This window comes from Ischnura elegans, chromosome 2, assembly GCF_921293095.1.
Source record: "Ischnura elegans chromosome 2, ioIscEleg1.1, whole genome shotgun sequence".
Taxonomy (NCBI): domain Eukaryota; kingdom Metazoa; phylum Arthropoda; class Insecta; order Odonata; family Coenagrionidae; genus Ischnura; species Ischnura elegans.
The window spans coordinates 114,684,185-114,711,334 of record NC_060247.1 but is presented as its reverse complement, the minus strand read 5'-3'; the positions used below and the strand labels follow the sequence as shown (position 1 = coordinate 114,711,334).

The window sequence follows — 27,150 nt, the reverse complement described above, 5'->3', positions numbered from 1 at the left end:
AGTTGCCCCTTGTCAAGTCTTGGCAGCAGCTGCCTGCAAACAGTAGAGCTATATAAGAAGAGAGTAGAGAATTTCCATTAGAAGTTAAATGTGTATGTGAAAAATTGCTGTTTACCTGATAATGAGATGGTGAAAATGTTTTGTCACATCAACCAAAATGCTTCAACTTCAATGAATGGCTTTTGTGGCAATGGAGTGGCTACAGTCTTGCAGATGTGAATGTTATGTCAATTTTCCAGGTTGTTCATCGTTGGGTGCCGTGCCACAGGGATCCTAGCAAACGATCCCACGTCGATAGAATTATATTGTTAGTGAAAGTGGACGACAAGTACGTGCCCATTGCAGAGAGTGGTGTGCAAGACTTGGGCGCTGAGGTGTAGGAGACAATTCCTGCCAGCAGTGTTCTTTTTCCTGTAAAAGGATCTCACCTTACCATTCCCTCATCAAATCATGCCAGTCTTCGTTATCCTGTGTGGCATTTGTGTGCCGCACTTTGTTACCCAGATGGTTAGTTCTGCATGAACGCAGGTGAATATGACTCTTAGTGTGATCCTATGTCATGAATGAACTTGTCTAATAGGTTCATTTTTAAATCCATGTCCAAAGGTTTGTAGGTAGAGCTCAGAATGTCAGATATTTTTTTATAGTCATGGGAAATTTGTCCTTTGCAAGTCAGTTTCTCTTTCATTCCTCAAGTGCTGTTAATTTTAAGTTACTTTAAGCATAAAAGTGAATGGTGCTTATGAAGAAATCTGGTCATGTATAGTATTTCAACTTGCTCCTCGAACTGATATCCTTCGTTGCCGCTCACTCACGTCCACCCTCAGTGATGATGGAGGTGCGACGATTGTGTCTCTTGTCATATTCATAGAGCATACTGTGCTGAGCGTGGTCGGTCATCCGTGTGATAATGTGCACATTATATTAATGGGACACAGTTTATATATTTAGGGGTAGAGTTAGTTGTTCAAGGGAGCCAGTGTGATTGAGTGATGGTCGAATGAGTCTCAATAGTCCCACGTTTAGTAGACGTGAAATTAATTACATGTGAGCGCGTAGATGGAGGGGCTGTGCGTGTGCTCCTATGAGCATGCACATGCACATAATCCTGAGCAAGGGGTTCCCATTCCACACCAAAAAATACTCTAATTATGCTTTTTTATAAAATGTTTTGGAGGAAACGAGAGAATTATTTCATTCTCTTTTGTGTGTTATCCTTTCTGATGAATGTAAGAAATTAATTGCTTGTTGACATTTTTAATTGGTGAATGAGTGTTTGTTGTTGTGCATGTGTGTGGTGGTTGATGAAAAAAACATTTACTTTGGGAAAGATTAGAGGCTTGTAACTTAACATTTTTACACGTAAATGTTTTATGAAATGTGAATATGCTTATTGACGTTTTGTAAGTATGAGATGTAATGTGAATCCAGGGAGATATCTTAGAGAATCCATAGATATTTATTATTTATTACTAAATGAAAAAATGGATTGTTACTGCTCCAATTTTGAATGAAAGGGTAAATCATTGGGGTGAACTTAGCTTTTTTACTGATTGTACAGTTTTGAAAATGATTTCACAGGATGCCTTAATTATCAGACTGAAAGAAAGAGCTCTGTAAGATTTAATTCCCCTGATGAAGGTCATTTGATTGTGAAATTAATGGCTGTGTGAAGTGAAGCCTATTCCCGAGGAATCTGCTATTACATATATTTAGAGGGGCGACATGCCCAAGCTGCATCGTGTGTGTACATACAATGGTCATTTTATGTTCTCACAATATTTCTTGAATAACAGACGTTAGGGCTGTGATTAAAGTCTTGAGTATAAGGTTAAAATTGTTTTTATGCCACCATCTGTGCGTTGAGGATTACTTTCATCTTTTTTTGGTGTGTTTTATGGTTGTTGGAATGTCATCTTGTTTTTATGAATGGTTCCACTGGTCATTTTTTTGGATTCTCCACTAGTGATCTTTTATTTCTACGTACTGTATTTTGCAGTTCACTCAAGTTTTGCCAAAAATCTTAAATATAAAGATATGAAGCCATGTGAGGATTAAAAGTACCTAAATGAGACTCGTGGTTGTTATGAGCTGTTGAAAGAGATAGAAGTCTCAATATGTTTCGTTAAAAGGATTTGTTTTAAATATTCTTTAGCGATGTGTTTGATTCACTGCACATATATCGAATTTGTTACATTGTTGTCCTATAACTGTCTTACGCCTAATGGATTTCATTTTTGACATAATTTTTGTCCTTTTCGAGTGAATACTTGATCCTACTTATGCTGAGCCCCTTGCCGTGATCGGTGACAATTTCATTTATGTTTATGTGAGTTATAACCTTTTTGGCATGAGGTATGTTTTTGAGGAAGACAGCCATACTATATATTTTGTTAAGGCTTGTGAGGGTTATAGTTGTAATTGTAGTTGGGGAGAACTACCCACAGGTTTTAAAACATATTGTAAGTTTCTGTGGTATTTTAAATATTCAGTCAAATTAATTGGAATCTTGATATGCTGTCTTTCTTGGCTTTGGTTTTATTTATTAGTTGGACGAATGGCTCATCTATGTTGTTGGATCATATTTTTAATCAATTTTATTTTTGCACTGGAAGTCACGTTTCATTATATTGAGGCGATGCAATATTTCAGCTAAGGTAATTAATTATTTTGTGTTCTGTTGGGGACTTTCAGTATTGTTTTAGCTAGAAATTTTTTTCATTCCTGAATTGATTTTAGTGCAGTGGTGTATGTGCAAATGGTAATGCTGGGTTATCAGTGCTAATGGGAAATATCTTGTTTTAAATTTTTTACTTATCTGATGTTAAAGAGATGTTGCAGTTGATGTTTCCTTGAATGAATGAACTCACGACTGTTTGAAAAATATATTTATTTACTAATTGCTGTCGAAATATTTTATACTTATTTTAGTTTCTTTGCCTTCAATGTTGAAACTTAATATAACTTAATTTTTGTCATTTTATTAGGAAAATTTAGCAAAAAAACACAACTGTAAATACTGTTTACAAAGTTGTTTCAGAAGTCTTTGTGCTTCTGCTAAAATATATAACCCTATAAAGGAATGACATTTTTACCTGTTGCTTTTCATTTACTGAACCCTGATGGGATGATGAGACAACCTGCTGAGCTCTGTGCTTGTTACTCAGTTCTTTGATCTCTGTCCCTCTCGTATGTGTGCAAATTAAGTTTCATATTTTGAACATGGTTTAGTGAGGGGTCACTGTTATTTTTATTAGGATTGGATCAGTTCAGTTCTGTTCACAGTTCCACTGGTTGGAGTAGGAATTGGAGCTAATGCCGAAAAGAACCCATACCATTGTGGCCAAACCAATATTTAGAGTTGGTAATGGTAGTCCCCCGTGTGGGGAATATAAGGAATGGGGCAAGGGCTCCCCCAAAACTAGGATCTAAGTATGTTATGTATTATAAATGATCTTCTTGTAATGTTATGTATTTGCTCAGCCACCTTAAATGATCTTCTTTGTATTTACTCTGAGGTGACGACATTTTATAGGCTCATTGGTGGTTCTAAAAAGCATTTTGCACTCTTTTAAGTTTGTAACAACTCAACCTTCCGTTGTCATTTTTGGACTTTTAATCAGCTTAACTGCAACAAAATCCTTTACCTGTATTTCTTGCATTGCCCACTAATAGCCGGAAACTTTGATTCATGTTAAGTTCCCTCTTTTATGCATGGTGCTTAGCATCACAGCTAGAATGGTGCTTCAAAATGGATGTTTTTACAGTGCCAGATCAGCACTCATTATTTTGGTTGGAGATCTCAAGGAGAAAAAGGGGTAAATTAGACCCTCGGGCTGCTGCATTCATGTCTTGTTTCCTCTGGGCAAGTTCTGCAGTGAATATGTCTGATGACAGGAGAACCAAATGCCAATTAAATTTGGGAATGATAAAGTTGGTATCTCCAAACATAGCCTAGCTCTCAGCAGGTTAACACCAGTTCTCCCCGTGGATGATTGCCTAAGTCATTTGAAAACTGGTTTCTTAGATAATTATATTTCCCACCTTAAATTGGCATTTGGTTTTCTTCCTTTCGTACATATTCACTTGAGCCAATTAGTAGCTCATCGTAATTATTCCTAGCTGTACAGCAGTTTGAGTATGATGGGTAACCTGACTAGCATCCTAAGTGATACATAATGGACCTGCATAACCAGACCATCTTTTCAAGGATTTTGACTGTAATTAATAAAAACATTGATATGAAGTTCTTGGATTAATGAGAGAAAGCACATAAAGTCACGTGATTAGCTGCTTTCCCAAAACAAGATTTTCACCACGACTTTTAATCCAAGGTACTGTGTCAGCTGAACTAGGACACAGTTCTAACCGTGAACTTCCACTGTGATATGTTTGTGACCTGGGGTTGGGCTAGCCAGCATTGCGGATGAGCGAAGTTATGGGGCCACCACCATCTCATTGTTCTGACTATTGAGAAAACGGCTCATGGCCACTAGACATATTTTTGGGGGGCTCCGGTCTCTTTTCAACTGGACGCCCGTTGCTTCACGGCGTCGCGGCGGCGACAAATGGGGATTTCCGTTCGATTTTCGTCCGGAAGGCGTTCCTCTTCGGCACCGTCTGACGTTTCGCCCGCCCTTCCGTTGGCTTCTTGTTCTCGTTTGGGTGCGGAGTAGGGGCAGGTGGCGGCCAGGATTGCCCCCTTTATCGCCTTTCGTGCGTGTGCCAGGGCCGTGGACACCAGCGGAATGGCAGGGCCGGCGGCGGATGGAGGCGCGGCCGCCCTTGAGACCTGCATCCCTCTCCGCCTCTTAATCACAATCAGCACGATGAAGAGGAGCAGGGGTGGTAGGGCGATGTCCAAGCCGAGCAGTTGCAGAGCGGAGAAGTGTCTGTTAGCGAGACGGAGGTGCGACGCACCCTCGTGGCGGGCCACGTACTCAACCAGCCACACGGCGCGCTCCATAGGCGTCTGCGCTGCGTCGCGTAGGATGGCCTGCTGACGCTGCGCGCTCCGCTTGTACCTGCGGTCAAAGCATCAAAGTGTCAGTCATTCATTTACAGTTACCGTAGAGGGAATGAAAATGATAACTTCCATCCATCTCATCACATGGGGCCATAAGTGAAACTGTAAAAAACCATATGAAGCCATGGATCTGAGTGGCTCTTTACAACGATAGCGTTTGTTTTCGTGGTGTTCAGTTCAATTGGAAACTTTATCTCCAATAAATTTTTCTCTCTCGGACAAAGAAAATTAGATGAATTAAATTTATTTATAACTGATAACTTCAGGCTTGACTATGTGAATTCATTCCTTTTTATTTTCCAAAATTTATTTACTTTGCTAATTGTTGCCATATTTCCCAAAATGATGCGAATGTTGGGTTTCAATGGTGGCCCCGGCATTTGGTTTTGTTTGGTGGCATCTTGAGCGCTCTTATTAGTATTTTTTTGTGAGGCGGGAACACTATAAAATTGCAAATGTGATGACGTGCGAATTTTTAAGGATTTTAATTCTTAACGTGAATCAAATCATTTTCGATAATTTTCTTGCATTAATGAATTTGGCTACATTTGAGTAATTGCTAATCATTATTTGGAATTTGCTGATGGTCTAAGCAGCTATGAGTGATGCATTACTTTTAAGACTTGATGCGCTGATGACGCCTGATTAAATCATGGAAAATTTTGTCACAGCACGTGTTAATGCAGAAAAATTTGCGTGACTTGTAAGAGAAAAAAAAATAATGCAATATTCAAAGCGTTATCCACACATTTTAATTTTGCACATGATCCTTCTTTGATATTCGTGACAGTCGACCACGTTAGGAGGCACTGTCCTGGCTAAACTGATTCCATGTGTGGCGCACAGTGACCATGAACCCATTTTTGTTAATTCAGTGAAACATCGATATGATTGACTAATCGGTTTCGATCTCCTCCCTGCTCCTTACACTTCCCAACATATATGCCGAATAATATATATTTTACACGGAAATATTCGCAAAATTCGAATATTCGATAATGAATTTTAGGTGCTTCAATTTGATCCTCCCAAATGTGATCCCTGAAGTTTATTTTCCAAGTTGTAATCTAATCCGTTCTGTGTGAAATGAGAAAAAATAAAATTTACGTGAATTTACATTTATTCAAATGGGTTGCAATATTCGAGGTCTTTCGTAAGCGCCAGAGGAAAAACATTGACAATTCCGAATGAGGGGATTGTGCATTTTTGCCTGCACTTTTCTTATTTTGCGACTGTTATTTAGGGGACTCATATTTTATAATCCTAATAACATTTATATCCATACTATATGAGCTGAGACAAGCACTTTTCAAAGCTGTGTTATTCCCTAACATTCAAATGGAAAGATATCCTGGAGGATATGCCGAAGATGGATATAGAGTTGGTGGTTTTTGGCAATAGAATTTACTCATTTTGGATGAAAAAAATTAAACTTCAGTTTTCCACAGAATATTTCTTTAGTACACTACCAAGGTTTCGACGCTCCGCGTCATACTCAGGTCAGGTAATAAAAATATTCTGTGGAAAAACAAATTTTAATTTTTTCATCCAATGTGAAACTTCTTTTCTTCACTTGGTAAACAGGTATCAGCATTCCGTTGTTTTAGGTCTGCGGCTCGTCATGGTCAGATGGAGGGTTGTTGTGTTAGTGACCTTTCGGGAATTAGATCTTGCAAACGTGATTTTAATGCAAGTGTTGCATGTGCTGAGATGCAAATGGCTCACCTGGGGTCCCCGATGACCTCTGCGAGCGCGCTGTAGATGTCTTGCTCGGAGGCCGCCTTGGCTAGCGTGACGGCCATGCCGCGGTGCTGTAACATGGCGGCCACGTCTCCTTGGTCTCCATATACGGGCATGGCCACCACCGGCACGCCGTGGTACACGGCCTCGAGGGCCCCGTGAAGGCCGCAGTGAGAGAAGAAGGCCCGAGTCCTCCGGTGACCTGCATGGGAGAAAAGAAAAAAAGAGCGCTTGAAAGACAGTGGACAGGATTCATCGACATCTACGAGGTACCGTGTAAGCCACAGCCAGGGTGTGTGGCATGGGGTGTTTCCACACCAAGCAAGCAGCACCACTCCTAGCCTTATTCAGAAACGCGCTCGTTCGCCGGACTCCGGCTAAGCATTCAGGACAACTACACGCAGTCAGGCCAGAATAGAAGAGTGCTAAGGACACGATCACGCTACCATGCTAATGAAAGTGCTGGCGTCCGACCCGTAATTCCTGGAGAAATAATTTAAAAGATGGTGTAATCTTTAATTTACATCTCCTATGAAAGCTTTTATTTCACCAGTGAAGGGGTTGGATAATACTCGGTACATAATGTAGCTTCAATGTAATAAACGAAAGTAAATACGACCAAGTTAATTGAATGCCAAGCGATACTGATATTAGTCATATCAATGTATGCACTACCGATCTTTTTTGGGCGCTGTTTTGTTTGAATCCCTCTCGCGGCGCCTTATTGGCGCAAGGCTCCGCGTACCCTGGTGGCATCGACAGGGCCCTCGGGGTCGTAGGGCAACGACCTCAGCCTGGTGGTTGTCCTTGGTGGTGGCGCTTCAAACTAAAAGCTCCACCACAACCAGCTCAACTAATAGCGTTTAAAAATACTGATGAATATCCATTGGCGCCGACTCCATGGGGCCTGAGGGGGCCCGAGCCCCTTCAAACGGTCTTTTTGAGAGGGAAGAAAAATATGTGTCAGGCTTTTCGATTTTCCCCGAAATGTCCAGTCGAGTTTTCAGGGTTCTAATGTTGATCTTATGACTCTTCTAAAATGCTAAAGAAAACTTTAAAACTCATTTTTTACAAAATTTCCCGGGGCAAGACCCCCATAATGAGCCCCCAATATTTTTTTTTAAAGTCGGCACCCCTGTGAATATCTGAAAGCTACTTGTCTATGTATTTCAGAACTTGAACGCAATGCCGTTTAGAGGTATTGCATACCTTCTAGGCGCCGCCGCGGACCATATAATGAAAAACAATGGCCTTAATCCGATCTGTTAAGAGACGCGTATGAATGGAATGTCTTCGCAATCAGAGCAAGGATATGGGTACGAAAAACAGCGATAATTGATTGGACCTCGTGCCTCCATAGTTACGGATTAAGCGAGGTTAGACAACTGTCTCTTCAGGATATCTACCGATTCGATCGATGGATTTTTCTTCCTCATAGGAAAATCCACTAGGATTGGTAGAATATTAATTGCTTTTGCTTGGTTTCGCTAATAGTAGAGCCCGCCCGCCTTTGTGACGGTGCGGGATTCCTCGTCCCCTCCCTTCCTTTCCTATCCTTCCCCTGGAGGTGTCGTCGGGCTCTCATCGCGGCGATGCCTCCATTCCTTTTTCCTTCCTCTGTCTTCCCCCTCTCGAGTGGCACGGGCGTGTAAGTCTCAGACTTGGTTCCCGGTCCTCGAGAGCGTATCCTTTGCGGGGCCCGCCCTGGGACCCCCGAATCCACTGTCTCTTCAGGATATCTAACGATTTGATCGTTGGATCATTCTTCCTCGTAGGATAATCCTCCAAAATTGTTAGAATAGCAATGGCTGATGCCTGGTTTCGCTGATGGTAGGACCTCCCTCGTTCCTTTTCCTCCTTCCCTATCCCGTTCCAGGAGGCGTCGTCGTGTGCTCCTATCGCGGCGGCGCCTCCTTCCTTTCTCCTTCCTTTCCTCCCCCTTCTGGGTGCAGAGGTGAAAAGCTCGCGCTTACAGACCCTGCCCCCGGGAGTGTATCCTCGCGAGCCCGCCCTAGGAGTCTCGTTCCAGCTGTCTCTTCAGGGTAATTCTTTATAACATAGAAATATCAGTCATCTTCTAGTCTTTCCAACACCAATATTTTTCTCACCCGTTTAACGTAAAAAAAATGCTTTCACGTTTCGTTTCTAAATCCCATGCCTATTACTTTGCCAAAGGCCTTCCTAATCCCCTACCCGTCGATGGGTATTGTACATACCCCAGGTGTTCACTTCAGTAATGACACCTTCAGACCCAAAAATAAAAACCTTTATTCCGCTTCCTCTTACTGTAACCTAGAATCATCAAGTATCAGTGGCGTAACTAGAAATATGCTTTGGGGGGTGGTCTGAAGAGGCGCCCCCCCCCCCGGTCAACGGGGAAGAATTCCGTAAAAATTTTAGAAAAATGACATGCCTGGAAATATATTTGCATGATTTTGGCACTAAAATTTAACTTTAAGCAGATGCAGTTATGATGTATCAAAACTAGACAATATTTTAAAATATTTTTTTTAATTTCTCTGAGAAAAGGATCTATCCCCTCATCCCCCCACAATTACGCCACTGTTACGTATGGTAACCCTCTCAACTCCTTTACATTTCTGGATTCAGATAGAAACAGAGAACTGAGGAGACATTGCCTTTGATTCTATAGTGCTTACCTATCAGGTCCTGCTGCGGCATCCACGCCATGATCTTCACGTTGGGCGGCACTTCCACACCATCTCCCAGCGGACCGTCGAACTTCACGAGCACTCGCTGCGGCAGTCTGCCGAAGGCACCCAGGAGGCGCCTCAGGAAGACCCTTGGCGCCACCGCGGCGTCTATCGTGGCACCCATTGAGAATACTACCACTCCGGCGCTTCCAGAACCCTCCACGAAATCCTCCAAGTCCTTTGGGACGCCGCGATTCATTTGTTTGCAGTTGTGACAGCGGATGGCGTTGGAAAAAAGAGAGATAATAAGAAAAAAATAATATTAGAATTTATATATGCTATTTTATTTTCAGTAAATATTAAGCGCCAAGAGCAGACATCGAAATCTCGTCGTTCGTTGATATAGGAAAATATTGAAGGAAGGAATTCAGATTTTATGGTTGACTAAGTGAGGAATTTTTTACTCCAGTCGTTCACAATATTTGTATACGGTTATGGTGGAAACACACTGTGCGAATTCAGTCCTGCGATGACAATTAACCCAAACGTTTACCTTGGACAACTACCTGTCATCATTACACAAAAAATTAAAAACAGCTAAATGTTCGGAAGAAATAAACCAATTACTGAATAATAGGATTAATGAAGTGGTGATTGTAAGAGTAGTTTAATAGAGAAGTGGTTTTCTGGTGATAAGTGAAGCCCACCATCACTATCTTTCTCGTAGAAAAAGATGTAGAAAAATGGGTCATAGAATGAATTCTATTATCTGTTGGCATTGTATCCATAGTTTTTATAAGGAAAATCTTTGATCTTGAAGTTACCATCAATTCTATTTGGCTAGGACATGGTTCTCTTCTTAAAATATTGGAGTGATTTAATGAACATGCGTAATAGATGCCGTACCGGGGGTAGAGGCTTTGGGGTCCGGCACTGCATACAGCCCACGTTGATGACATTTGGGGGCAGGGCCCTGGGGTAGTCGAGGGCCACGTCAGAGTTCTCGAGGACCCCGGCCACGTCCGCTAGCAGGGCCCTCGGGTGCGGCGACCCCGGCAGGTGGCGCTGGATGGCTGCGTGCGTGGACCAGAACTGCACCTGCATTTGGAACAAAACCGCCTGAAAAACTGGCCAAAACCCATGTAGACATGCTAGACGACTAACGTGCTAAATTTGGGCAACTTTATTTTGATCCTAGATGTTTTAAGAGCTGTCACGCTAGGACGCCCTGACGCTCGTGTTTTATTTTACATAACAAAATTGGAAAGGGCAGGCCCGGAACTGGGGCGGAGTAGAGGGGGCACTTGCCCCGGACGGCAAATTTCAGGAGGGAAAAATTTGAAAAGTTTACTTAAAAAATATTCAATTTTTAACAATAATTAAATTTATGAACCTCTAAATAATATGAATAAAACTTCTCAATAGCAAGCATACGGTGTGTAATTTCAGCATCTCAGATAAAATAGCTTACGGATGTATTGTATTCTAGTGGTGGGGGAGAGGTAGGAAAAGGGCAATGGGAGTAAAAAGAACAGTAAGGGGGTAAAAAGAACAGTTGATTTTTTGTGTTAATCGATCTTTCGGTTCAAATTTCGATTTTTGTTGAAAAGTCGAGCTTTTCATTTCGATTAAAATTCGATGGATCGGAAAGTCGATTTTGACCGATATTTTTTCCGATGCGAGCAAGCGGCCCCGCTCGCATCTGTGAATGTATCGCGTGGATGGATTGTAATGAGCGAATGGACGGTGTTACCAGCATGACTACGTGTGCCAATGTCCGGAAGAAGGCGTTCTGGATCCTCTGCAGGTATCCCATATGGTCGGTGAGGCCCGTGAGGATGGAGGGGGTGTGGGCGAGGGGCGGAGGCCTCCAGAGGCCCGCCAGGTAGTCGGCCTCGCCTCCGCTCATCGGAAGGGCCCAGTAGGCCACGGCGGGGGCCCCAAGGGCGTGGGCCAGGGCGAAGCCGCACTCGTTAGCCATCGCGTCCACTACGGCCACGTCGAAGCGTCGAGGGTGCAGTCTGCGCCTTAGGCGACCGCGCTCCGGGAGCAGCACGGAGCAGAGGGCGTCGTTGGTGCGGAACGCCGAGAGAGGCACCTGCAAAGGATTAATCGTCAATCAAATAAAGATTGGAGTGCAGTGGAAATCTCTGAATAAAGGCATTCAAGGGTGCAAAAAATCTGGACTGTGGCATATTTCGCTCAGATCCGAAATCGCAATTCATTTAAAGAAGTAATTAAATAATTATGATTACAATTTTATTTATTCCCTACGAATTACTTCCAGTTGGAAATTATAAAAATAAATATTTCAACAGAACTCAGTGGCCAAAATTATAATTAAAGATGATAAATGAAAAACAGATTGGCGTTGAGTGTTTCAATCCTTTTTCTGCTGAGGGTGCTGTCTACCTGGAAGGGGCAGAGTCCGCTCCGCCAGAGTCGCTCCAGGGGCAGCTGGAACTTGCCGCGTCGCCCGCGAGTCACGAATGGGACGGATCCGTCCTCGTTGGGCACCGTGAGGGAGATGAGAGTCAAGTTGCTCCATCCTGCTCCCTGTTCCGGGTGCACCGGCGCCTGTAGCCAGGGGAGAAAACATTCGTGGGATGAGAACAGAACTGTCAACTATGGGCGTTTTCGAAAGCGAAAATAATAATTTTACTTTTATTTTGTGCTCACTTGATGACGAAGGGTAACAATCTCATACAGTGGCGTAACTAGGAATATGCTTTGGTGGGGGGGGGGGGGGGATGATTTGGGAAAATTTTTGAAAAATGACATGCCTGCGAATTACATTTTACATAACTTTGACACTTAAAATTTGGGTTTCATTAAAAGGTTACGTTAAAATTGACCATATGTCAAAACTAGACAATAGTTTTGAATATTACTTTTATTTCTCTGAGGCTAGCTACGCCACTGATCTCATATGAGGATTAACGAACTAACGAAAAGGAGATGACTAGCAGTAAACGCAGTGGCAGATACAGATGGGGGCGCAGGGGGCGCGCGTCCTCCCTTACAGGTTCGCCCGTGTTACCGAACATTGCAAAACCACAATTGTAACATTTTTATATCATAAGATGGCATTGTCTTTTAATTGTGTATAATCGCTTTAAATTAAATTTTCCTACACCCTGCCTGTGACTCGATCATTTTTTATTACGATAAAAGTAAAGACTACTCAAGATATATTTTGCACTCCCCCCCCCCGTTAAGTTTTTCTGTATCCCCGCTACTGAGTCATCGCTACTATTTCCTAGAGCGCTCACGGGACAACAATGGGTTGCTTCCAAATTGCTAATAATTTGATTGCTCGAAATATGATCGTACAAAGCCGCCATTACGAGACCTCCACTGAACAAACTATCAACAATCGCCAGCCAAATCAAATCCGCTCATCTAGGACTACTAGGGCTCCTAGATGAGTGGATTTTTATTCGGTGGGCGATTGTTGAGCGTTTGTGCAGTGGGGGTATCGATAAGTCAACATGGCATTTATTTGCGAACATAAAACAATGGGCTCATCTCCAAGGCTGTGCTTATTTCGGCTGATGCTTACATGCATCCAAGCCGTAATGAGTCCAAGCAAGACACCTCAATGGGATAATCCCATTTAATTTAATATCCCATTGGCCCCTTCACGCCTCACGTGGCCCGATAAGACTCGATAGCGACACCATCTGGTGTGCGCAATTAATACTCGCTCCTTTCGAATATAAACGAGCTGCTAATTCTCCATTTCCTGTCAAAGATCGAGCCGCCTTGTCACCTTGACCGTTTCGCAAGGAAATGAGGATAAGAGCGATTTTCTTTTTTTGAAAGGCTTTGTTGTGGAATTTCTCGCAATAATTTGTGTAACCAAATTACAAAATTCTTCGACGAGCGGATGGGAGAGTAAGCTGTTCCGTTGCGTCAAGCATCCTCCGTATACGGCCTTAAAAACGGAAGTTTACGAGATTTTAAACAAACTATTTTCGCCCCTTGTTATTGTATGAAATGTTTTCCTATGAAATACAGCCTACATCGAGTTGATGTAACGAGGAATGGATTGAGAAAATGTGAATTTCATCCGAATAACATCGAGTTGATGTAACGAGAACGGTCTTAACCTGGGAAGGTATCCTAATGTCACCACGAATTCGCGTTCAAACTTCGCCGTGCGATATAAAATGAAATGTTAAAAGATAAAAATGTCTTTGCTCAAGCGTCCAAAATTCCTTAGTGTTCCAGATGTTAGCGATATAAAAGACCATTGAAACATCTATATTTATGCAACCCATCATAAAAAGAACAAAATAAAACGACAATAGATCGATAAACGTCAATTTATTGAGACTCTTTCTCTGTTTCCAGGCGAGAGGAAGGGCGCGGAGGGGCTGTGTTGCCATTAGGGCACACAGAATTTGGATTCTTTGATTTTTATACTTTTCATTCAGCTCTTTTCCCAGGCTCTTGAGATGATGGTGGTGCAATTTTCATGTAACTTAATGGTGATATTAAAAACAGCATCTATTGGCTAACTACAGAAAATTAAATCTGATCAGAGGCCTAAGCCTTATACCATACTCTATGCTTATACTTATTTTCAGTCTTATGATTGGACTGATATTTTATCTCTTTTTATCGAGCCGAAGTATATAGGGCGCGTTCCGAAATTCACTGGCAGTACTGCCAGTGCTGCCAAACCGTTCCGAAATCAACTGGCAGTACGGTGCAGTAACGGATGACGTCAGTCGTTTGATGACGTTCCCTACGGTGGACTCTGCTGCGGCTACTGCAAGCCGAGAGTGGCTCTGTATCCACCATCTCAAGGCTTCAGTTCGAATCGCTATGCTATGCTATGCTCTAGAATCCACCAAAAAAAACCTAGGCTTATCTACCCTGAGTTAGTGCGGAACAGATTTTACTAGCGCGCCCAAAAACTTCTGACATCGACACTCCGCAACTCAAAAAACATAGCAAAACAATCTACACATCTCGCACGTGGGACCGGCGCTCGTGTGTCGATGCAGACATATCTGGACATATCCAAAGCAGGATTGCAAGAGGATCAAAGAGGATAGCTAACAAAGACACGACTCAGGTAGTCAGCTGCGGCGTGATGACATGCTATTGTCGGTAGGAAGGTGATACCCGCACGCGAGTCTGGACGCATCGACCAATCGTATTCGACGATTCATAGAATTACACAAATGAGGCTCGCGGAGAACTATGGGATACATGATAGATTTTGAAGAGGCTAAAAGAGTTCATTATCGTTTTGTGAGATATTTATGATGCATAATTCTAGGAGTGTGACTAGTACTTTCTATTGATAATATATTGAAATTCTAGGCCCATTGAACGCTCGAACAGGGTTATTTATTCACTTTAAATTTAATTTTCCATTATACCGTGGAGAAAAAATGCTATCTGGTGGTAACCCTTATGTTCTCTCACAAAAAAATAATTTAGTAGTTTGGTGGGGGTTACACTACAAAACAGATGGGGAGTAATCGCCGGAAGAGTACAAACGGTAGTGCCAACGGCCGAGGTGCTCGTAAGAAGAAGCGGCCTGTCAAATGTGTAAGGCAGAAGGAGGATTTCCATCGTGCGCCTAGATGTGTAGTTCCGTTTGCCGTGTCGCTTTAAGTGTGTATTTACTCATTTTGTGTGTTTATGTCGTTCCGACTTCCTTTGGGTGTGTGTCAGTGGGAATGTTGGTATTTGCCCCGGTCATTTGGGCACTGGTGCGAAGGCGAACCCCTTTCAAGGCTTGCCTTGGCCCTTGGGCGATTGCAAAACAAGCTCGGTGACTATACATTACAGAAGAAGAACCTGGGAGTACCCTTAGAGTAAGTGTAAACAAATGAGCGCTCAAGGTGGTTGCACAATAGGGTAGTTTCCTTCATCAAAGAAATTGGAAGGCATTGATAGCGATTTGTTACCCACCATTAGTGTATTCATAATATATAGATTATTTTGTTTTATAAATTCCAGGTCAATTTTAACCTCATTTTAAAAAGGCCAGATTGGCGCCCATACGATGTCACTCCACGTGACGTCACAGGGACCCAGATGCTATACGAGTAGTCAGGAGTTTTACATCGCCTGAGATTACCAATGCTTGTATGAGGCACAGAGCTCATGGAAACATCTCTTAATAATCACCTATTAAAATGGCTTAAGATTGGAAAGTTTCCTTCGTTTAATAGGGTATTAATAATCCTTATTTAAGCCAAGCGCTACCTGCTAGCAGGGTACTCAGCTACCTGCTAGCAGCCTGAATCGTAGCGGCGCTCATAATCTCGCACCGAAGTGGCCTCACACAGCAGAAGCCGGAACCATAATGACGTCTCACGGGCTTTTTCCAGCATTCATACTTAGCCGTCGCGTTTTTGCGCTCTTGAAAATTTTACTTTTCATTTACGTAATCGCGAAAAATAGATATCGTCATTTAAAAATCTAAAAGCGTGAAATTCGTACTTCAGGAGTAATAATCTTGCGTTTTGGGCAATTAAAAAAATAGGAAACCACCCTATTAACAAACGCTGATACCAACAATGGCACCCTCAATTTCAGTATTGTTTTGGAAAATGGAAAAAATCAGTGTATTGTTCAAACCTTAGATCCTGGTCTCCTTGCCGGCTCAAAGCGCACTGTGGTCACGTGATGTCCTCTGCGCAGCAGTTCGGCCGCGAGGGTGCGTAGCTGCGCCTCGTGGCTGGCGCCGTGAAGCGGGTGCAGCACCAACACATTGAGCGCGCCGCATCCGGAGTGAGCCAAGGCAAGCAGAAACACGAGTAGCAGCATCATTAGGGGAGGAGTGGCCGCCATCGTCGATGACCCTGGAGTGTAGAGAGAGAACATGGGGGTTATTCGGGAATTCCGACAAGGGAGAATTTCGTCGTCAAATTTTCGACGTTTCCACATGTCGACCGCTCCAAGCCGCAAAGTAGTACATGTCTCAAAAAAATCATTCCATTGAGGCGTATCTTGAAGTTCTAGTCAAGAAAATCGTATGGGCACAATGTGAGCCATGCAATCGTGTCTAAAATTTCGTTCATAAATTCGTCTGTCAGAATATCAGTTCACGAAGCCGCATCTCGGACAATAATTTGTATAAATAAATAATAGGAGGAAAATTTTCTCCTCACAAAGTATACCTTAGTCTCTTTTATTGGTTGTTCTGCGAAAATTGTGCTTATTCCATAAATGGTTTAACATGGATAATTATGAAGGACTTTTCTCTTCCAGCAAATATTTATAATAAAAAATTAATGCTAATCGAGATCCCAAAACGAAAATTAAATAATTGGTCGAGACACGGCTATGTGGAGTGATTTCTCGTGATACAGCTTTGTGGACAGGTATTCGATTTTATGGACGAAATTTCAGGTGATTTCATATGGCTAAAATTTTACACACGATTTTCTGTACAAGAAATTTGAGATAAGCTTAAATGTAATGATTTTTTGAGATATGTCCTACTTCGCGGCTAGGAACGGTCGATATGTAGTCGCAGTTTATCGGAAATTCTCCGCCTCTGATTCCCCAAGCGGCTCACTGAACGGCTCAAAATGCCGACCAAATTAAGCTTGCATTCCGGCCGTGAATTTGTTGTCGGACGGAGTGTTGGAAAATACACCCTTCCCCCCTCCACAGCCAGTTTTGGTAGCGGCAGTTGCCAGTGTTTTGTTCAAAGTCATAATGTCGAACAGGGCGAGTAAAAGTTGTTTACGCCTGATGCCTATATTTTTCTCGAGTTTTCTTCCGCGTCAGTTGACTCGTGGACCACAAACTATCGCCGCGGAAACCTTCGTTCTAACGTTGTTTAGTCCTTTTTTTAATTTTTTTAATGAATGCTGATTTTTGCTATTCTTGGGAGGTAGACATCAGGCAATGAAAAACTTAGTCTGGAGTAAAACTATTATATATGTGCTTCACTCCCTGTTTCTGTCGATCTCGATGGTATTTAAATGGAAGTTATCACATTCCATTGGCGAATAGTCCTTTTTATTGAGAAATTTACGCAAACTATGGAAATTTGATTTAAAAACTGTATAATAAACTGTAACTAACTATAACTGTGTGAATAAAAAACCATGAACATGTATCATTTTGTTTAAAAATTATCTGGGAAGGGATAAATTTAATTTTGCTATGCAACACAGGTGCTGATGTTGCAAAACACATTGTTGCAGACCTTGAACTCCGATGACTTATCGTCCAGCAGTGCACCCCCGATTGACTCCCTCCGCTCAGATTTCGGCAAACTCGGGGTGTCATTGCATGTACCGGCGCACAGTGGGCGGATATCGAAAAAAAGCTGGCCAAAACCTCTGTGGAAGAATTTTTGGCTAATTTATGGCTAATTTGTTGTGACTGTAGATGTTTTTGATCTGGAAAATCCAATTTTAGTGTTTTTAGGACTCTATCTCTACAAGAAGACGCTCTAAAAACAAAATGGCGGAGGAGCCGTTTTTGCGTCACCCGATGGGTTTGTAAAATTTCTAGAAATTTACCCCAAATATTTTTCCATCAGTGTAATATTTTGATATTTACTTCATAAGTCTTCTATTTGCAATACGAATTAGCAGTTTTGAGTTAGTAACGAGGAAGTCCTAAGAAGGGTAGGAGAGAAGAGAAGCCTCATGAAAACCTTAATAAGAAGACGGAACAACCTTATGGGCCACATCTTGAGACATGATGGCCTGATGAAGACAATCGTCGAAGGACAAGTGGAAGGCAAGAATGGAAAAGGAAGACCTCGAACAAAATATATGGAACAAGTAAAGAGAGATGTAAAAGAGAAGAAATACGTAGGTGTGACAAGATTAGCTGATAGGAGAACTGAGTGGAGAGCTGCGTCAAACCAATCCTAGGATTGTTGACCAGTGATGATGATAACTTTCTTATGCAAACAATTCAGTCAACTCTTAAAGATTCGAGGATGAGCTTATTTCTATTTACAGAGAATAGGGAGATTAAAGTTATTTAACGCATTATCATATTTGATTTGTTATTTTTATGCATGAAATAAATATAATATTAGCAATAAAAACATCAAGTAGGTATATGAAAAGTCAAAATCTAGTTCTGATCCAGAATCTTCCTCTTTAGCACCTGAATCAACTTCTTCCGTCAAAAGAAGTTTTCTGACTTGGTTAGGTATCTTCTTCTTTGTATTTTTACCAACTTTTGGAGTAGATGAAATATATGGGTCTGCCTTATGAAGTAATCAGTGCAAAAGGTCGTGATTATAGGCTAGTCTGGATATTTTTCGTGAGTGATGCTCTAAATCTTCGAATATCTTTATTCCTTGCTTCCAAGGCTTCCTTGGAAAGCTGGCCAATGCGAAAACTTGCGTCCTTAACAATTGCCGAACCGTGAATCAAAACTTAATGCACAGCAGGCGGCATATAGAACCACGAATAAATTTTGGCATAAATTTTAGCCGTGGAACAACAATATTTTGTAAATACAGCCTCATTTATTTGCACCTAACAGATAGCATGGCATGCTGCTCGTTTCTGCCAACGCATCGCATTCCTACAAAACCAAGCAATGCAAGAATATAGATATAAATTGAAGAGTAAATACTTGATAAAAACTGGTCATTAATATTTGCTTTATATGCCATATCTTTCCCTCAATCGCCGTAAGCAATAATTTGAAATTCACCTAAATACTGTCAATCTGAATTGGTCAAAGATTCTTTATCAGCTCACTAATATACCTTTCTTCTTCCACGGAAACCTCTCTCGATACTCGGGGCATTGAATTCTTATTGGTCTACATAATCTGCTCCAAAAGGAGTTAAGGGAATATGTGGAAAATACAAAGTGAACAGCAAGTGTGATTACAATACTAGTTTTCCAAAGAATTGGACTAACAAAACACCCTCTGTCCCGAGCGCTGCGACGCCGCTCCGCTACGCGCCGTGCGTTATTTTACATTATTCAACGAAAGAGGAAAATTTGAAATTATGCGCAGGATTTTATCGTTCCGTTATATAAAATGAACATCATTCTGACTGTTGATAAAAATATCCTTGCGGAGATAAGCAAGTTTATCTCTGATTTAATTAAAATTTAAACGAAAAACAGTTAATTTTTGATTAATATACAGTGGTCATTCGGAAAGTGTTGTTTTCCACGATGAATAGCGTAATAGTATCTAAAAGATATGCAGTATCGTTGTGTATTCGCCAATAGGACAATATTTATGTTTTGTTCGCACACTAGGGCAACAAACAGAGATTTTTTTTAATAAAACGTAAATTTGGAAAATTGCGATTTTTTATCACTTTTCGAAGGATATTACACATATAAAGAGCATAAATAAATTTTAAAAAGTTAACGTATTTAGATGTCTAGACATTCTAGAACAATACTACGCAATTTTTTGATTAAAAAAAATAGTGAAAAATTGGGGTTTTGGCCAGCTTTTTTCGATTTCCGCCCACTGTGCGGCGTGCGCTTAGTTGAATGCCAAGGGAGGATGTAACAAACGAACAACGAAGGAAACGACGATCAACGGAGTTGCTGTTCCGTGAATTTGTCAAGGGACATGAGGACCAGCTAGATTCAGTCCATTGTACACCCTATTCGGTGCGGTCAGTTTTTATCCTGTGGCCTGCATTTTTCATTTGGATTTTTTAAAATTTGATAATGATAACAAGCAAATTTTAAAAGTTCGTATTGGTAGTACAGATTTGATGCGAATATATGCTATAAGCAATCGTTGAAGGTGGAAAGGAAGAAGGATAGGGGAAGACTTTAACACTTCCTCAAGTCTCCTCTTGTATGTACGTTCTTCATCACTTGCAGTATGTATTTAATGTGGGGCCGCTGCATAGGCTACCTCGCTCCACTTCATTCCCGAAGGAAACGGTATTAATAAGTTTAATAAAACGAAAGGTAATCATTGCAATGAATAGTATTCATTTTGAAAAAAATCAACGGATAATTTCTGCTCGAGGTTCTCGCGGCGCAGGATTGCAGTTTTCTCCACGGTTTCCGGGTTAGCTGCGTCAAGTTGTTTTTCAGATGACGTTTCATGGTCTATCATGGGCGTGCCCAGAATCAAAACTAGAGGGGGAAAGCTAGCTGTGATCGTTCAAGTTGTAACTTTTTTGCACAGAAAAGGTTAATGAAACCAAAATTTTAAGAAAATTATGGCAGAAATTTATTAGTTTATTATTTGCTTGAAGAAATAATGACTTTTATTTTAGTTCCATATCTTATACAAATATCATTTTTATTCAAAAGTAGCAATTTTAATTTCAACTAAATTTATTTTCGCTTCTTGGGGTGGGGGCAGTTGCCCCAATTTTAGGGTGGGGCAATTGCCCCCAACCCCCCCCTCTGAACCTCTCTGCCCCCCGCTGGGTACGCCCGTGTGGCCTATGCTGGCCACATCTTCGGATCGGGTCTGAGATAAGTCTAGATATCAGCCTAATAGATTTTTCCTGCACGGAATTTAATTGCAGCTTCGACGGACGGCGGTGGTGGCACCCAGGAGAACGCCTTCACATGGACTGCGACACATTGAGCAACGCACGCTTATAAGCGTGACTGGCGCCCGTTCCCTTAGCATGCGCCTTGCTTGCATTGTACATGTGCTCCATGACAGTGAATTGGCTCTCTCCCAACTCATGCGGCTAGACGACGTACGCGACACTTATTGTTTGCGGAAGGCGCTAGCGGATGGCATTCGTACATTTAAAGGGGGATCGAAGGAAGGAAGATTTATTGCTCCTCAACGAACCTTGGTCACATTGCAATGGCACAAGACGTTAACCGCCGACGTCGCAGTAATTCACAGTGAAATATCTAACAAAAAGATGAACTCCAAGGATATCTCTGATGACAAGTACCCACTGCTACCGTGGAAAAAAAACAGCCTTTTCTCACTTTCCGTCTCACCGGACATGATTCTCCACCTCTGGTCTTCTTCATGCTCTCTTGAAGTACAGTATCCAAGTCTTACTCAAGGAGTCACGCGCAGGATTCGACTTGCAGAGTTTCCGCCGTGGCAGCACTCTTCAAAGCAAATCCATGTCTTCAATTTTTTTTAAAAGAGTTCATTAATAGTATAGTAATCCCAAGATTGCTACAGTGCAGCTCTCCGTTTCTCCCTTTCCCCAGAGCTCAACCTGCGTTCTTTATGGAATACGTTGCGCAAGTTACAATAAAAAGGCAAAAGCATTTTTCTCTTGGTACAGATGGATTTAATTCGGAAAATACACTAAGCAGTAACGCAAGAAAAACAAAAAAGTCGAATGCAGGCGCATTGAATGAATTGAGTGATGTAGCTTCTTATTGAAGGACAAAGGCAAATATGTGAGACGCATTCATCATCGTTTTTGTTTCAGAGAATAATGTCCGTATTGTTAACGAAAAAAAGGCCACGCATATCATCATCATTGTCGCAGGCATTCAACCCATTAGGTTGACTTCATACTCATTTTTACTCTATTGTTCTTTCATCTCACCTCTTTACCTACAATTATATTGACTTTTCACATCCTTTTCACCGCTTATAAGACTTCATCCGTTACTTTTTATTAGGTTTTCACCATTCCTACGACGATCACGTTTATAATTAAGCCCTTGTGTCGTAACGCAAGGCATATTCTATCTTTTCTCCCGTGTTTTAGGTATAATATGCAAATTCGGCATTCTATCACTCTTCTTATTTGTTATTCGTCGTATCGTCCACACTCAAGCTTTTATTTTTGAATAAAATTTGATAGGCGCCAAAATATTTCAATACGTTGTTTTTTTTCAAATAAATTGCCCTGCAATGTCCTGACAATTATTGCTTCCCTCCTCGTCGCTGGCTAGTCCCTGCAAAACGGAATTCTTCTGTTAACGCAAAAGTCTACTATGCCCATGCATATCTATGTCCACATCATCTTCCCTTCACTTATTATAACCATATTAGCTTTATATTTTTTGCGTCAGACCCTCAAAATACCCTCAAGTTTTATTTTCTTAGCCCCCACACATTTTCTTCCCAACGTGTAAGCTCTTACTATACGCTTGCCAAGTAATGATTCTAAAACCATAAGATGCGACGAAAAACTTCACGATTTCTTGGATATAGTAATTAAGAGGTTCCGCAATTGAAGCTTGAGGGTATTTTCCTCGATATTTCAGTGCAAAACTCTAGAAGTGTGTCCAAGGACGGTACATGATATATATACACGCACCATTCTCCAAAATATTTCATAAATAGTGATACGAGGCATGTTTCGAAAATAACAGGAACTAAATTTTAAAATTTCTCCCAAGTTTGGTGAGTCAGATTTTCAAAAATTTTCGTAATTTTTATATACATGGCCCAGAATTATGATGAAATTTTCAGCTGCATTCATTGTTTACTTTGTCTGTCGCAGCCGCTAAGGTGTGATGTGTTTCTACGAGACCGGTAATTTTTGGCTCACACTTCATTGCTTGATCGAAAATTTTTGGACAAAAATAATACGGTTGCGATAACCCAACCTCCATATTCGCCAGACATAGCTCTGTGCGACTTTTTTGTACTTCCAAAAATAAAGAGAAACTTAAAGAGCCGTCGTTCTACAAGCATAGCTGAAATTCAAAGAAATCGCTGATAAAGCTAGAGGCTATCCCCAAGACTGAGTTTAAGAAGTGGTTCGAGGGTTGGAGGAAGTACTTTCACAACTGCATAATATCTATAATATGAGGACTATTTTGAAGGTGGAAGCATTAATGTAGACGAATAAATAAATAATTTTTCCAAAAAACTAAAATTCCGGTTATTTTTTTAACACCTCATTTGTAGTTTATTTGTATTGATATCACTTCTTTCATAGGTCTGCATATAAGCAAATGTATACCTACAAGAATACATTGGCTGATCGAGAGTTTCCGCATGTACTCCGATATGTTACTCCGATACCTACAACCTCAGATTCCCTCCATATCCACAGTCTATCACTATTTATCATTCATCCTTGAATGTAGGTGCAGGTGTTCTACTCACATTAAACGTTAACAAGGGCTATTTTCGGATTCTGCACATGCGAAAAATTAATATTACGATTTAAAAAATACACCAGAAAGTATTTCATTGGCTAAATTTCTCGTAATAATATTGAAATCGGGCGTTACATTGCTCATATCTGGTTTTGATTGCTAATGCACAATTGCCTTTAACGCTCTTGATTGCATTTACTCAAAGATGTTATGATTGCATGCTTACATTCTCAGTCCGAATGTTATCGCGTGGATACCCTTTATCGAACCTGTTTCTTTGGGACAATATTTCCGTCTTATGGACGCCAAGTCTCAATAAATACAATTGCATTTCCTACGTAAACTTGTCGTAACAAGAAAGCCGAATACATTTTGCCACCACGGGCATTCATTTAGACGACATTTTTCCTTAAACAGGCTCATTACTTAGTATAGAAGGGGGAAAATATCGACGACACTGCCGCTCTACCTTTCGAAAAAACACTTTCAATAAAAAAGTAGAAAATATATGTGCTCTTTTGTTGTTCAAGGGAGATTGGTGCGATAAAATTTTCCGAAGTCCTTCCCAAATTGTGTTTCGATAATCTCACCTTTAAGAATATCGAGTCGTAAAGGAAGTTTTTGGTATCGTGGAGTGGTGCGAATCGGTCTTATTAGAATTTAGCCTTATCTGTGAGCATCGAGGTGGTCCGGTAGTCTTTCTCGTACAGTAATCCCTTCTTGTGAGGAGGATGTTCACCATCAATGCGATCCATAATTCACGCATGAACCCTCAAATGAACAACCCCTTCGACGGCATCGCTGGACGCTGTTATCCACAGTCGGGCAGATTGTCTCGAAGCCGATCCTATGTCCTCCGAAGGCAAACGCCCTCCGTTGTGGGCTTGCACGGAATTGAAATATACGCAAACGATTTGTGACCCAAAACTCATCGAAAATAATCTAGTCTCCGCACGAGGCACGAACCAGGGAGGTGACTTTGGGGTCTTCAGTTCTCCCCCACCGAAATTTTTCCGCCTGCGGCGACTACCTGCGTATTCGACTCTCGTCATTAAATATATTGCTCTCATAATTAAAACGTTTGTGAAGGGTAACGTTGTGTCTAAGTGACAATAATCTGAGTGTGAGAGTAAAGCGCATGGCTGCAGAATATATGGAGGGTTCTGGATTCATATCCGCGAGAATCCTTCGGAAAAATATCATTAATTCTCGCAATTTATGATAGTTGAGGGAAATAAACTTGCCCCTACTACATCAACTGTATGAAGTTACATACCTGCAGCTTAGTATGGGTGAACTCTATCCTTTAAATGAATCAATTTTAGGGTTGGATCAATGAGGCAACACTTCGTGTAAATATCTTGATTTAAAAATCGAAGGAGGCATATCTCTGCCCTCATAGAGGAATTTCATCCTAATGTCATGAAAAATGAGAGATGGGAAAGTGACAAATAATTATCGCCTAATGAAAAGACAAAGTATAGATAATTGATGGATATGGGTATTTTTATGTCCACGTAGAACGAAGTTAGTCCAAATTATGAATTAATAGCTGCACCCCACGGATGCAAAATGTTCGGATTGGCAAATGAATTAGAAACTTAGAGATTTTCACATGAGAACATACCTGTCTACCGAGGAAGTAACAACTTAGGCAAGCACACGAGTCACGTAGTTCATCGTACCATTCTCAGCGAAAGGCACTTGACACACAGCGGCGTAATCGAGCGATTCTTGCGCCGTAGAACCCTTAGAAGTCCCTCTCCTGCCCCGTCTGCCTCAACACGTCCAGGGTCCTCGTTTGCCGGTCCCAGCAGCGGTCGTACAGGAGAGCGTTCCCTTCCGGCGAGCGGCGGGAACACAACTGAAACACCAACGGCGGGACTAATAGAGGGGAGTGTGGAGGTATTTTTTGCGCCCTTCCAACGATGGAGTGGTTGCGCGCGTTCAACTCCCCGTGGTGCCGCCGGAGAGATGAACGTGCGAATAAGCAGGCTCTGTAGACACCCCAACATTCACTGTTTATATTTACACAAAATGCACCATATTCATCCAATAAATTTTTCACATCATAGAACCTCAGTGTTGGTAGGAGGACCTGGCTATTACTTCTCAGGTATTCTAATGGGTCGATTTCTGCGTGTTCAGGGAATTTTTGTGAGACATTCTTAACTTAAACGGAACTTTTAAAGGCCGCGGTAAGAACATCAGTACCATCATGAAGACAAACCCAGTAGGAAACCCTAAAATAATTCCGTAAAACTAATCGCCGAAAAAGTATAGTATTTATTTTGAGTTAGACGATGATGAGGAACCCGACCAGGGCCCTTAGCGATAAAAAAAATAACCCCCGTGACCGGCTTTGTTAGAGTAGTGGTTGGGATGAGTATAAATATCGAAGATTTCGGAAATATTAAAAGAGAGTTTTTGAATAGACTGGAGGAAGCATAAGCGATCATCCCCCGAAGTCACTTGACCGTCTCTTCACCATGAATTTTAAACCTTATCAACTGACCATGATTTCTATTAATTCCAGCCATGGCCTACTGCCATATCCACTTCGAAAAGTAACTATGGCCAGTGTATGCACATTAGATGTGGAAACACGGCATTAGACAGACGAAAGCGTTGGAATTAAGGACGCCAACGTTTCAGGTACGAGTTTGTTAGGGAACGGGTTGGTGTGGTGGCTAGAGTATTGGTTTCCCATTCCTGAAGCCGGGGATAATATCCTGGCGGTGAAATATGGTCGAGATTCTTCGATACATACTTGAGTGCTGCATGGAGGGCACTTCAAGTACAGTACACCAGATGGGACGTTAAGTCGTGATCCCCTTGGCGCCTTTTGCTTAGCGCAGGCTAATGTTGACACCGTGTTTCTCTCTACTCTTCCTTCCCTGTGGCATAACTTACCTGAGCTGTTGGTCTCATCCTCAAAATATTTGACAAACCTCTCCTCCCCCACTTCTATTTGCTACAGGGTGTGTCTTGGTAACAGGCCACAAATCTAAGTACTCCTGGTGATACACGATTGATGTTAAATATTCACGATCTGGTAGTTGAGGCAATTTCGAGCATTTATTGCACCATCAACAGAGTATTGGAACTCATCTGGTTTATTTTTTGACGTATTTAAAATACGATTAATTATGAAAAAATGAACAAATATTTCCATCATTCTAATAGCTAATGAAACCGTGTCTCTCGCCATTAAAATCCTCCGCCTTATAATTTCAAAATTCTCATTTCGTTAAAAAAATTGGAATATACCTAATAATTTCAAGAAAGAAAAACACGCATCTAATTTTTACGTAGAGAAGTCGGATTAGTTATTATAATTAAAATTAACAAATATTGAGAGTTTTTATATAATTTCCAAATGCATCTGAGATTACTCGTGAACAGCCATGTATAGCAGGAAAAACATAGAAGTCTTAATACCTATAAAGATAAATAAGGCAAAGGACAGAGTTTGTTACATCATCACCTGCAGCAGTAGAATACTAATGACAGCAATAAACATCACTCACAAAAGGCGCTCGTGCACCGAAGAACCTAGAGAGGCCTAGTCTCCGACGCGCGTTTGGGTTTCTGGAATTTCAGAAACCTTCCTCTCCACTTAGCTTCCAACCTCTTCCTCTCCCCTAGACCCAAAATCCACCTTGCCAGCGACAAAAAAAAACACTCTCCTTTTCATCTAGCCCTCTGAGAAGCAGACCCTCCCCTCCCTCCCTGCCTA

General features: G+C 41.5%; 2 protein-coding genes across 5 annotated transcripts in view; one reads left to right on the top strand and one right to left on the bottom strand.

Annotated features, from left to right (window-relative positions):
- The window catches only part of LOC124154444 (pecanex-like protein 1), a 64,432-nt gene extending 61,338 nt beyond the window's left edge, over positions 1–3,094 (top strand). For all 4 annotated transcript variants that reach the window (XM_046528163.1, XM_046528166.1, XM_046528165.1 and 1 more), the window contains one exon: positions 240–3,094. In XM_046528163.1, coding sequence (XP_046384119.1) covers positions 240–380 — 141 coding nt within the window. In that variant the 3' untranslated portion in view covers positions 381–3,094. The remainder of the gene's footprint in view (positions 1–239) is intronic.
- LOC124154445 (UDP-glucuronosyltransferase 2C1-like) lies at positions 2,874–25,260 on the bottom strand. The gene is made up of 8 exons (XM_046528167.1): positions 25,039–25,260; positions 16,027–16,250; positions 11,833–11,997; positions 11,174–11,518; positions 10,327–10,518; positions 9,427–9,658; positions 6,752–6,968; positions 2,874–5,024 (listed from the first exon to the last, which is right to left on the bottom strand). The coding sequence occupies exons 2-8, from the start codon at positions 16,237–16,239 to the stop codon at positions 4,526–4,528; spliced, it is 1,863 nt and encodes a 620-aa protein (XP_046384123.1). The 5' UTR covers positions 16,240–16,250; positions 25,039–25,260; the 3' UTR covers positions 2,874–4,525.
- Between the last annotated feature and the right edge of the window lie 1,890 nt (positions 25,261–27,150).

What these genes read in the sequence shown, in the direction of transcription:
- LOC124154445 (XM_046528167.1), bottom strand. Translation starts at nt 16,239, where the DNA reads ATGGCGGCCACTCCTCCCCTAATGATGCTGCTACTCGTGTTTCTGCTT. An exon ending in GCGGACTCTGCCCCTTCCAG is followed by an intron (nt 11,519 to 11,832) that starts GTAGACAGCACC and finishes AATCCTTTGCAG; the next exon opens with GTGCCTCTCTCGGCGTTCCG. An exon ending in GCCGCAGCAGGACCTGATAG is followed by an intron (nt 6,969 to 9,426) that starts GTAAGCACTATA and finishes TCTCCCATGCAG; the next exon opens with GTCACCGGAGGACTCGGGCC.